The 13468-nt window shown below is 39.5% G+C and overlaps 1 protein-coding gene across 1 annotated transcript in view; it reads right to left on the reverse strand.

Annotated features, from left to right (window-relative positions):
- Positions 1-925: 925 nt before the first annotated feature.
- GPR63 (G protein-coupled receptor 63) overlaps positions 926-13468 on the reverse strand; it is a 48497-nt gene continuing 35954 nt past the window's right edge. Inside the window, exons 2-3 of the mRNA XM_008705027.2 lie at positions 1952-3386; positions 926-1691 (exon numbers count right to left, since the gene is read on the reverse strand). Coding sequence (XP_008703249.1) covers positions 1977-3236 — 1260 coding nt within the window. The 5' untranslated portion in view covers positions 3237-3386 and the 3' untranslated portion in view covers positions 926-1691; positions 1952-1976. The remainder of the gene's footprint in view (positions 1692-1951; positions 3387-13468) is intronic.

Here is a 13468-nt window from a genome sequence, read left to right on the forward strand (position 1 = left end):
CATTCAGCAGACGTTCCATTTTGAGAAACAGCTAATAAGTAAACTGCAAAGAAGTAATACTGGAGACCAAAGATTGATGCTGACGTCAGCCGAGTTCTTCACAAATCTCTACTCTCACATGGAGGAAAGCACATTAGGGTTGGGTAAGATTCATTTAACCCAACTCTGTGGTTGTAAAACTGAAGAAACAGAGACTCTTTTCGCACTGGCTCACAAAGCACTAAAATGCTGAAAGATGCTATAAAAATCCAAAAAGTATTCATGTTATCTCAGCTATTTATAAAGCCCGTGATGTGGCCACAAGGCTACACTTTCTACCCTTATGACCTTCATCGGCAGCCCCATCCTGTCAGCAGTTTTATAAAGTGTGCCAGTGGCCACAGAGCAAGGGGACCAAAGGCTCTGAATGTACCTGGGGGGGGGGGGTCGTCAGCAAGAGAAAAATAATTTGAAAGCCCAAACCTGCCCTATTAAAACTTGCTCTATGCTCAGACCAGGACTTATCTTTGCTTCTTTGTAGGAGACACACTCGCCCACACTGACAAACTCCAGCTGTGCTACAGGCAAGCCCTCAGGCAACATTCAGAAACAGCTGGACCACTGGAAACCTCTGACCCTGCAAGGACAAGACCTACATACAGCTGTATTTAACTTCTCCATTGTTATTAGTCACCTGTTTTGCAAACCAAAAAAAATCACCTTATGTCCCTTACAGCCTTGTCTAAGATTTTTAAGTTCCACTGTAAAAGGGTGGTTGTGAGAGAGTTTTTTTTCTATTTTCCTCACTTTCTGTAATGTTTTCACATTTTTTTTTTTTGGTAATAAAAAAAGTGAAGCTACTTTTAAAAGGAAGGTTTTAGTCTAAAAAAAATTAAAGGCTACAGAGTTCCTTCTTGACTATGAAATACTTAAACCTGAATGATATGTCTACGTGGCATAGAACAGTCTAAGGATTCTGACAGACTTTTTTGGATTCCAGCTCTACCATTAACCTTGGGCAGGATTTGCATCTCTCTGAGACTTACTTTCTTCGTAAAAAAAGAGAAAAAGAATACCTACGTCACAGGATTGCTGTGAGGATAAAGATGCACAGGGCCTGGGAGATGGTAGGTGTCCAACAAATGGTAGGTCCTTCGCCCCACTGGATCAGTGAGAATCCTGGAGTCAAAGGAAATACCACAGCCCACACCAGCTACCCCCTCACTGCATCCCATTTAAATTTGCAAGGATGCTCTGTCTCCTCGACTTTGCTCTGAAGAATCCCTATTGTGCTTAGAAAAATGTCCACATTTTTATGTTCTCTCCTTTAAAACTGGACATGCAGATAAAACATTTTTTAAAATCTTCCTAGAAATGATAATGCAATGTTCCCTAAAGCACAACATGTCATGTATAAAAACAATTCTGAAAAACATGACTGAATTAGTTTGTACATTATTTCTTAAAGTGCACCAAAGTAAATATTAATGACCTTTAAAATGTCACTAACCCCCTTGGGTTATTTTTTTTAATAAAAGTGAATATTTATCTACTGAGATGTATGTGGTTTTGGCTCCAATGTGATGGCAAAAAGCAGCAATGTCTTCCAGAAAAAAAAAAAAATGATAAACTCAATTAAGCATACCTTAGCAGCATACAGAACACCTACAATTCAATGTAACTGCAGGCTCCATAAAGCACAATCTTGATTCCTGCTTCAAAAACAAAATCAATCAAAGAAACAAAACACCATCTCCCCACCCTAAATCAAGGATTTCTCTTGAACCCTGGAGGTAACATTTGTATCACTTCCCTATTGCGTATCCTTTGTAACAGAATTATAACTAATCACCATTCTTTCTTTACACTGCACACACACACCCTTACGCACAAACCCTATATAAACCAGTAAGGTATACTTGGAGAACCCATGTGAAAGAAAATTCAAAGTCAGATAAAGAGCAACCATCACCCCAAATGTCAAGCAGTGCCAATATTCACACCACTGTCCGGTGTTCCCCACACACATAGACAGCACTGGGACGTATCCGCCGCCTTGTGTGACCAGGAAGACGTGGCAAGAACTTGAAGGACTTGGGCATCATGTCCAGGCAGGCGTCATGAAATTTCTTAATCCTCCAGTAGTAAATCAGTGGGTTCAATGCGGACTTGAGGTAGCAGAGCCAGAGTAGCCAGGTGCTAATCTCAAAAAAGTTGTGCTTATAGTAAAAGTGCTTATTGAATGTTGCCACAAGGCTGTAAGTGGTGAATGGGGCCCAGCAGACGATGAAGACAGCAAAGAGAATCAAAATGGTGGTGAAGGCACGCGTTTTAAAGCCCATGTCAATGCTCATCTGGAAAGGTCTCTGTAGACTCATGAGACCCAGCTTGCTGGCCTGGCTGAGGCATATACCCTCGGGGTAGCTGTGGATCCTCAAGGCATTGTGCCGAAGGGTGTTGAGTACGCCCATAAACGAATACAGTATCACCAGGAAGGGTATGAAGAAAGAAACTAGAGATATCAAAATCACATAAGCTTGGTAGCCCGGATTGGTTGTATACCCAAACACACACTGGGGGGCTCGGGAAGGGATCTGCAGGTCAGGGTTTCCTACAGCCAAAGGAAAAGCTATACAGAAGGAAGCCGCCCAAGAAACTGCAATTAGAATCTTAGCCCTATACGGATTTAGCTTATCCTGCCTCTGGACTATAATAAGGAACCTATCGATGCTAATGATGAGCAGGATGGCTACTCCCTCTATCACGAACAACCAGAAAAACATAGCAGACACCCTACAGAAGAATTTCCCAAAAATCCATCTCGTAGTAAGAATAGTTACCAAGGCGAAGGGCATGTTCAGCACTGCAAGCAACATGTCTGCAAATGCCAGGCTGGCAAGGAGGATGTTAATTGCAGAGCGCATGGCAGCTTTCTGGTAAACCATCAGGCAAACGACCAAGTTCCCAAGAAAAGACACAAACAGAATAAATATCATTATAGCAGAGAGGATGATCTGGAGAGGCAAGTTTAGGCTCTTAACAACTGCTGGTGTTGGGGGTACAGCTGTGTTATTCACTGTCAAGGAACTCATTCCAGTGGGAGCCATCGCTTCCAGGCTGTATCTGAGCAGCGGGCCAATGCCAGGATGTTGGAACGGTGGAGGGACCGTAATGTTCATGTAAGCGTTTTCATAGACCACAAATGTTGTGTTGGTTGCCCCAGTATGGGACGCAGTCAACACTGCAGAAAAGACCATGGTGTCAGCAGGATGGAAGGCGCTGGCAGAGATGTGGGTGTTCTTCAAGCATTTCAACACAAAGCAGCAGTATCATGTTTCATTGATGCGCTTGGAAACACCTTCTGGAAAACGGACAAAGAGCTCCATCTTCCACAGGAGTCCTTTTGCCTGAAAACAAGCCCAAAACACAAAAAGCCAATGAGAAATGGGCTTTGCAAGTAACATTTGACATCTTATCTTTCATCATGAAAGATCAGTTTTTTGAAAAATACTTAAGTCTCTTGCCTAGTCAGCACTAAAATCTGTTGTTCTGTTTTATATTTGTCAACCATGATGGAATTTTCATGACATTTTTATATAAAGTGAAAATGAAGAGAATCAAAATGTATTATTGTCTCAAAGGCAAAGTTATAACCTTCCTGTTAATTTTTCTTTTAAATTTCCGATAGCAGCATCGCCTTTCCATAGTCACTATTGATACAGATTTTAGTATCTGGTTCTCCTGAAAGTACTAATATTTTTCTTAATAATTCTTTGGTACAGGTTCTTATTCCATTTTTATATTAACACAAAACTATTTGGCAAAAACCACCAAACTCAGTTTCCTATTGATTGCATTATTATCACACACTTTTGTTCTAACATCCATATAAGTAGATACTAAGTTATTTTCTATGAAGGTCTGAAACAAGTTTCTGGCTTCCTATTTTTTTGTGTGTTTCTTCTCAGAAATCCCAACACCAACCATACTGGAGAAGTTATTCAAGAGGAGGAAAAAAAATATATGTAAAAAGTCTTGGTCATATTTTCAAGAGTTTTCTTTTTCTAAAGCTCTGTTTGCTTCTCATATTCTGTCTTCTTTCCAATGCCCAACCATTTCCATTCTTTAATTTCTGATTTTTATATTTTATCTTCTCAATTTCTTCTCCCTAAAGCCAACCTGATTGTGTGTTAGCAACTTGATAAAAGATGTCAAACAAATAACAAAGATGAGGATTCTAAAGTAGATGACCAGAAAAACATTCAGGTGTGGAGAATCCATTACAGAAAACTTTTAAAAATATTTGTTTATCTTTTTTTTAAGACTTTATTTTTAAATAATCTCTATACCCAACGTGGGGCTCAAACTCACAACCCTGTGATCATGCATGCTCTACCAGCTGACCCAGCCAGGTACCCTAAAGATATTTGGTTATCTTGCTCCAGAAGTTTATCACCTTTCTCTTATTCTTACCCTCAACTTCTTATCAATTTCTGCAACCCTAGAATTTTCCACAAGGGACTTTCTTAATCTACTATCTTACTAACCCACTTTTGTGCATGGGCTCTTCCTTCTTTACTGGGGAGGTAATCTCTTTAATTAGACCTCTCTTTGGATTTATGAGTAGATTCCTTTAATAAATCTCAAAGATTGGAAAAAAAAATAAATGCATGGAAGTTTAAAACAACACTGTAATTTGCTCTTTATTTGAACTTAGAATTAAGTCATCAATTTTAGGGGAAAATGCAAAAAGTTCACTTATTCATTTCTTGGGGTATACAGGGTGAAGGCATCCCATCTTCAAGACCCAAGATCTAGCACTCTAGCCAAATCACAGGCTCTCTACCACACTGTATCTCTCTACAATCCCCTCTTCGTTGTCCAGGGCTGCCTTTATGAATGAGAAGAATACTAATCTATTTGTTCAAAATATTAATTTTAATATTTACTCTCATTTTTATAGCTTAAGTTCTTTGTTCCTATTAGATTTTATCCATCTTCACATGTTCACTTCGAAATGCAAAATATACTTAAACAAGGTCACATTAATCCACTAATTCTCAAACTTTATTAACCACAAAGGTCCAATGGGTAAGGGGGCAGTTGTAGCTGGAAAGCTTTACAACATCATCACCATAAGTCTCTTCAAAATTACTTAAATATAAAAAATAAATAAACGAAATTACCTAAATATACATACAAATAAGAATAGACTGTGCCTGCTATGTCAATCAGTTTCAATACAAGTCTATCCCTAGAGAAAAATTATAAATAGGCAAATGTGTATCTTAAGCCTAACATAATAGCTGTAATTGTGCTCAACCAAGTAAAACAAACATACCTCCATCCTGAAGTAGTACACGCTTTATAAGTTATTTTTTCTCATGGAGGTATAACTTATATGTAACTTTATTTAGTTTCACTTGTACAACATATTTGATATTTGTATATGCTGAGAAATGATCACCACAATAAGTCTAGTTCACATCCATCACCAGTTACAAAGAAATTTTTTTCTTGTGATGAGAATTTCTAAGATCTACTCCCTTAGCAACTTTCATAGATGTAATAAAGTATTATTAACCATAGTCACCATGCTCTACATTATATCCCATGACTTACTGGAAGTTTGTACTTTTTGACCCCCTTCACTCATTTCACCCACTTATACCCCCTGCCTCTGACAACCACCAATCTCTTGTTCTCTTGTATCTATGAGCTTGGGTTTTTCTTATTTTTTGGTTGTTTGTTTTAGATTCCACATACAAGACAGATCATACAGCATTTGTCTTTATCTGACTTGTTTCATTTAGTATAATGCCCTCAAGGTCCATCCATGTTGTTGTAAATGGCAAGATTGCATTCTTTTTATGAATATTCCATTGTATATCTATATACACAATTTCTTTATCCATTCATGCATCAATGGACACTTAAGTTGTTTCCATATCTTGGCTATTGTAAATAATGCTGCAGTGAACATGCGGATGCCTAGATCTTTCTGAGTTAGTGTTTTTGTCTTCTTCGGTAAATACCCAAGAGTGGAACTGCTGAATATATGGCAGTTCTATTTTTAATTTTGTGAAGAATTTCCATGCTATTTCTATCGTGGCTGCACCAACTTAGATTTCCGCCAACAACACATGACGGTTCCTTTTTCTCCACATCCTTACCTATATTTATTTCTTGTCTTTTTGATAACAGCCATTCTAACAGGTGTGAGGTGATATCTCACCAGTTTTGATTCGCATTTCCCTGATGATAGGTGATGTTGAGAATCTTTTCATTTACCTGTAGGCCATCTGTATGTCTTCTTTGGGAAAATGTCTATTCAGATCTTCTGCCTGCTTTTTATTAGGATTGTTTGTTTTTTTGCTATTGAATTGTATAAGTTCTTTATAAATTTTGGATATTAACTCCTTATCAGATACATGATTTGTAAATATTTTCTCCCATTCAGTAGAGAGAATTTTCATTTTGTTGATGGCCACACTTTGAAACACTTGGTTTCCTCGACCATATTGAGGAACAAAAACAAAACCACAATTTAAAAGATGCTTTTTTAGGTTGTTATATAAACATATATAGTCATAATATTTTTCTGTCATCAAAGCCCCCCATTACTAAAAACTTCTAACTTAATTCATTCCATTATTCATTCATCAAATATTTATTTAAGTACCTAGTATGTGCCAGACACTAGAGAGACAGCAATGAAAAAATGGTTCGGACTTCTGGTTAAAAAGGGCAGACCGGGGGCGCCTGAGTGGCTCAGTCATTAAGCATCTGCCTTCGGCTCAGGGTGTGATCCTGGCATTCTGGGTTCGAGCCCCACATCAGGCTCCTCCGCTGGAAGCCTGTTTCTTCCTTTCCCACTCCCCCTGCTTGTGTTCCCTCTCTCTCTGGCTGTCTCTATCTCTGTCAAATAAATAAATAAAATCTTTAAAAAGGGGGGGGGGGACAGACTGACCACAGACCCTGCATCTCTAAATCATACTGAAATGACAGTAAAGGGATTTTTTTAAACAAAATGTACAGTCCCAAAGGGCAAAAGGTATGAATGAAAAACACATCAACAGATAAGGAATTTTTTAAAGTGTCGTCAGACAAAAAGCAGATGGAGTAGCTGACTGCACAGAACAGAACAGAAAACTCATTATCCTCACTATTTCCAGGGAAATACGCTTAGAAGCAGCGGACACACCCTGTAGGGCAGCTCTGGATTGGAAGGTACCAGTTCCCAAAGAAAGTGTAGGTGGCACTAAAAACTGTTAAACTGACTGAAAATCTATCTCCAGAGCCACGAGAACTCCACTCCATGCCCAGGTCTCCCCTCCTCTGAGCAACCACATGAAAGCACACTCTCCCATTCCAGCAGCCCAAGTCTGTGGCACAACTGAGTCTAATGACCATAAACTTGAGACTGAGTGCAGGGCTGAAACAGGGAGATTGACTGAATGTCTGCACATTCCACAGGAGAACCTAGACACCTTCTCTACCCAGTTCCCAAAGTGCCAGCAGCCTGACACATGCTATCCATGCAGAGCTAAAATGTTTGTGTATTCCAGTAACTAAAAAGCCTTAGAGGAAAAATTTCTAGATTCTAACACTGGATAGTACCCAGGAAAAATGCCAGCTTGGTGCCCAGTCACCTTGTATACTGAAGCCCATCCACTCTCAAGCCCAACCTATGCACATAGAGCTTCTAAATCAGCTTTCCGGTGCCTATTAAATATAAATGGTCAATTTCTCTAATATATAAAGAATCTACAAAGGAATTAAGCAAAGGCAATTTTGTAATTAAACATTAAGGAAAAGAACCAGAATTTATAATATCAAGGAACACAGCATGCGTGGACTTAATAATGCCTTTGCCCTGGTATCTACACAGCGTTCCTCATTCATTATACTCCTAGCTCACCACAATGTAAATGTAAATATTCTCTGGCCTTCTTCCTCTTCTTACTGGGAGGCATAATAACCAAAGCAGTGCTTTGAATGCTCACAGTAACCATGTAAAAAGATTCTTTCCTCTAGGACTTCCATCAAATACTATTGTGACCTGAAGTTTCTTCTGAATTTTATATTAGACTAAATAAAAGTTTTATAGTCAAAATTTGCATTTCCAAAAAATAAAATAAAATTTGCATTTCCAAAGGAAATGAGGCAGTAGCAACATGAGAACTAGAAAATTAGTGTAGTTCGATAATATTGCATGACCATCCTAATGTTAAATCTAATCTAAACTAGTCTTTTTTTGCCATTTGGTGGAAAATCTTACCACATTTTCCAAATAAGAAAAACTTAGAATTCTGGGCGAACGTGTGCATGTATGGATATACACATACCGCATAAGTATGTGCACAGGTAAAACTCACTTACGGAAGAAGTAATTGGATTTATGATTCTTTCCCTTTTCTTAAGGCATCTCCAGGAACAAACACAGAAACTGGGGTAATTAGGTTAATGATATGAGTAAAGTGTTTTATGTTTGGACTGTGCCAGAATGTCACAATTACTGCGGTGTCAGTGGCTAGAATGGGCAGTGGAGGTTGTAATATACTCTCGTCTTAACCTGCTACTCTGGTGCTTTAGAGACTTGTTTTATTCTCTGCAAAGATTATATTCGCCTCGAAGGCACAGACTGCTTTTATTAATCTCATAGTTCCCTTTGACTGCTATGCTTTACACACAGCCCAATACACATTTGGAAAATTAATGTGCACTATGTGTTGTGAGATCAGGGAATTTCTTCTTTACTCATTTTAATATTTATTTATATGATATATGCACATAATTTTTTTAAATAATCAAATGATTTTTTTAGGGGGCGCCTGGGTGGCTCAGTCGTTAAGCGTCTGCCTTCGGCTCAGGGCGTGATCCCGGCGTTCTGGGATCGAGCCCCACATCAGGCTCCTCTGCTGGGAGCCTGCTTCTTCCTCTCCCACTCCCCCTGTTTGTGTTCCCTCTCTTGCTGGCTGTCTCTATCTCCGTCAAATAAATAAATAAATAAATAAATAAATAAATAAATAAAATCTTTTAAAAAAATAATAATCAAATTATTTTTTTAAAGATTTATTTATTTGAGAGAGAGGCATGCACACGCAAGCGGGGGGGTGGGGAGTGCAGACGGAGAGGGGGAGAGAGACTCTCCAGCAGACTCCCCGCTGAGCATGGAGCCCAAATCCGAACTCAATCTCATGACCCTGAGATCATGACCTGAGCCAAAACCAAGAGTTGGACGCTTAACCAACTGAGCCACCCAGGCACCCCTAAAATAATCAAACGATTTTTTAAGTAATAGTCGAACCCTGTATCACCCTTCAACAATCCATTACCATTTTTTGAGGTAGCCATTTTTAATTATTTTAAAGGTCTTTCAAGTACTTATTCTTTATATATCTAAATAATATGAAGCTATTGCTACTTTTTGATTGTCAATATTATATATTAAATCTTGACTTCCTATTAGGATAGATGAGAGTTTAGATGTCACAGCACCTCCAACTTATCTCTCCTCCCTTCATACTACCAAAATCTTATTTGAAAATTGGAATTACAATGGACATTAATGTTGACATTTGCTGATAAGCCAAGAGAATATTTTCCTATCATGTATAAATTTTGGATTTCCTAGAATTAATAATTTACTTATTCTTATTTTCAATTTTTTTTTAAAGATTTTATTTATTTATGTGACAGACAGACAGCCAGCGAGAGAGGGAACACAGCAGGGGGAGTGGGAGAGGAAGAAGCCAGCTCATAGCGGAGGAGCCCGATGTGGGACTCGATCCCGGTACGCCGGGATCACGCCCTGAGCCGAAGGCAGATGCTTTAAGGACTGCGCTACCCAGGCGCCCCCTCTTATTTTCAATTTTTAAAAATAACCATCAATTATTTTTTTACCTGCTCTACGAGACAGATTTTATACTTACAAGTGTTTTATTTTGGAAGGTCAAATTTATCAACTGCATTTTTATCTTAGAGTCATAGCTTTTGTCCTCCTAACCCTCCCTGGAGCAGTTACTTTCTGGGTCTGCTACACAGAAGGCAGCCTGAGACATCCCTTTACTACCATCCTAGAAATCCGCCTTTCTGCCTCTGGCTCTTGGCTTCCACATTTCCTTAGGCTCTCTGTCTTCCACTTCACTGCTTCCTTTGTTTACTTCCTTCTTTCCCAAGAACTGTTTGTCCAATTGCTTTCAAAGGAAGAATATAAGGGAGGTAACTTTTGAGTCCCTGTATGTTTGAATTAAGTCATTATTCTGTCCCTTAATTGTCTTGGTTTAGAATTATCCAAGGAGGGGCGCCTGCGTGGCACAGCGGTTAAGCGTCTGACTTCGGCTCAGGGCATGATCCCGGCGTTATGGGATCGAGCCCCACATCAGGCTCCTCCGCCAGGAGCCTGCTTCTTCCTCTCCCACTCCCCCTGCTTGTGTTCCCTCTCTCGCGGGCTGTCTCTATCTCTGTCAAATAAATAAATAAAATCTTAAAAAAAAGAAAAAAGAATTATCCAAGGAAAATACTTTTCTCTGAGAATTCTGAAGGTGCTCTACATCAGCGGTTCTCTAAGGTGAGGCTTCATTAGAACCAACTGGAGTATCTGTGTAAGCCACAGACTGTGGAATCCCACCCCCTGAGTCACTAGTTCTATAACCTGGGGCCGGTCCCAGAATTTGCATTTCCAGAGGAAGGAAAAAAGTAAATGGAGAACTTTAAATTCCAGACTCATGGATTCGTGAAAAACCGAAAAGCTTCATTTACCACTATGAAAAAACTTCTACCTGTTACAACCCCAGAGATGAGGTTTTTGAAAACTAAACCAAAATCCAATCCTGTGGGTGTCTGATCATGGGGACTCTAAGAGAGAAATAATTAGAAGCTTACCAAGTCCTACTTGATATTTATAAGCATCAAGTCTATAAAACAGAAAGTAGCAGCCCCTCGTCAATTCCCCAACTTGAGCCAGTACACAGACCTAGAGTCCCTTGAGTAAAAGGAAGCCATGTGCCGTTGTGGAAGGACCTTGCTACACAGCCAAAAATCTGTACTATAAATCTTCCTCCCAGTCTTCCTCAAAAAACCTGCAGCACATTCCCAGAGTGCCTACACACTGGGGAAGAGGAAATAATCAGAATTTTGTAGGATTGTCCAATATGGCTCTGAACTGGCACTCTTTCCTGAAGACCCAAAATGGTACCATGTTGCACCATTCAGAGTAGAGGCTTATGGAAATCATATGACTAATGGAGTTTGGGCTCAGTTCCAACTCTCACTTATCCTACAACTCATGCCCTCATTATTTTCTGAAATATGGAGTTGGAACAGACATAGCAATGGGAAGAGTCCCTCACTGGTTCCTTGATGTGTAAGGGCTACAACGGTTTAAAAAAAAAAAAAAAAAAAGTCAAGTGCAAACGCCTAGTACTGTCTCTACCTATGAAGATAGTCAAACAAAAAAACTCCCTTTCTGCAGAAATTGCAGAAATTAGGATCACCATCAAGGACTTGAAGGATGAAGGTGATCATTCCAGCACATCCACATTCAACTTGCCTATCTGGCCTTATAGAAAACAGATGGATTTTGTAGAGAGCAGATGCTGTACCAGATGTGACTTCATTGCTGGAGTAAATCAACACATTCCCCGGCATCTGGCACATAGCTATTGATCTGGCAAACTGTTGTGGTTTTTTTTCTCTATATGTGTTAGCAGAGAACACCTGAGCAGTTTGCCTCCAGCTGGCACCCTACTGGCCTATCCCAGAGCTATCGACTCTCCAGCACACTGTCATGATCTAGTCCACAGGGACCCCACTTGTCTCCCCATTCCACAGAATGCCATGCTTTCCATTACATGCTGAGTGAAGAATAAACAGTACCTACTCTACAAACCTTGGTGAGATACATATGTGCTTGAGNGTGGGGAAAGAGTCCTACAAAACTTCAAAGGCCCGCCATATTTGTACATTTTCTAGGAGTCTTGTACTATGTCAAAATAGCTCTTCCAAGGTGATAGCTGGCTCTCCCTATCACTAAAAAATAAGCCCACCTCTTAGTAGGCTTTTTCAAATTTTGAAGGCATCATATACCTTTATGAGTATGTTATTCTAACCCATTTACCAAGTAGCTTGAAAACCTGCCAGGTTTGAGTGGGACATTTGAAGTTTGAGTACGCAGCCATGGCAGCCGCTCTGCCACTTGGGCTAGACAACCCAGACTCACTGGTGTTTTAAGTCTCTGTGTCAGATAGGGATTCTGTATGGCATCTGACAGGCCTGCAATAGGTGAATCACAACACAGACCTTAGGATTTTAGAACAAAGTTATGCAACAAGAGCAGTCCACATGAATTTGGTGTTGACTGACCTTCTGAAGCCATGAAGCTGGGTGTGCACAGAGCACTTCAACCTCAAGCAGAAGAAGTATATATGAAATCACACCTGCCCGATCCCAAGGGCACAGCTAGGTAACATAAGCAAGTGACTCAGATTCCCGCAACTCCTATTCTTGCTGCACTGATCCTCTCTTCAAACTTCATCTGTGGTATTGTTAAAAAGAATATATTCTTGGGGCGCCTGGGTGGCTCATTCGTTAAGCGTCTGCCTTTGGCTCAGGTCATGATCCCAGGGTCCCGGGATCAAGCCCCACATCGGGCTCCCTGCTCAGTGGGAAGCCTGCCTCTCCCTCTCCCTCTGACTGCTGCTCCCCCTGCTTGGGCTCTCTCTCTCTCTGTCAAATAAATAAATAAAATCTTTTTTAAAAAAAGAGAGAGACTAAATTCTTTTCTCCTGAGTTTTGTCAGGAAGTATAATGTCAAAGAATGTCTTAAGCTTTTTGAATATAAATCAGCTTTTTAAAATGTCACAGCAACTCTATGAGACTACTACCACTAAAATTCTTATTTTAAGGATGAGGAAACTAAACAATTACATGCCAACAAATTAGATAACTTAGAAGAAAAGGATAAATTCCTTAGAAACGTACAACTTATGAAGACTGAATCATAAAGTAACAGACCAATAATGAGAGAGGAGATTCAATCAGTAATCAAAAACCTCCCAAAAAATAGAAGCCCAGGACTTTTTAGCCCAGGACTATGACTTCACTGGGAAATTCTACCAAACAGTTAAAGAATTAACACCAATCCTTCTCAAACTCTGCCCAAAAACCAAAGAGAAAGGAACACTTCCAAACTCATTTACAAGGCTAGCATTAACCCTGATATCCAAGCCAAAAAAGGCAGTAATTTTCTTTTCTTATAGTATCCACTCTACAGGGTGGTTTTGGAGAATTAAATAAACTAGATAGAAGTGGATTATAAAATAATAATCACAAACATTAAGTTAATCTGTAATAGTGATACCAGAGATAATTCATCATACACTGAGTGAAAAAAATCAACTTGCAGAATGACATACAACATAGTCCCACTACGAGAGATGTACATAGATGTGTATATGTCTGTACACTATACATATGTGTATGTGTA

Source organism: Ursus maritimus, unplaced genomic scaffold (genome assembly GCF_017311325.1).
Source record: "Ursus maritimus isolate PB19 unplaced genomic scaffold, ASM1731132v1 scaffold_13, whole genome shotgun sequence".
Classification (NCBI taxonomy): Eukaryota; Metazoa; Chordata; class Mammalia; order Carnivora; family Ursidae; genus Ursus; species Ursus maritimus.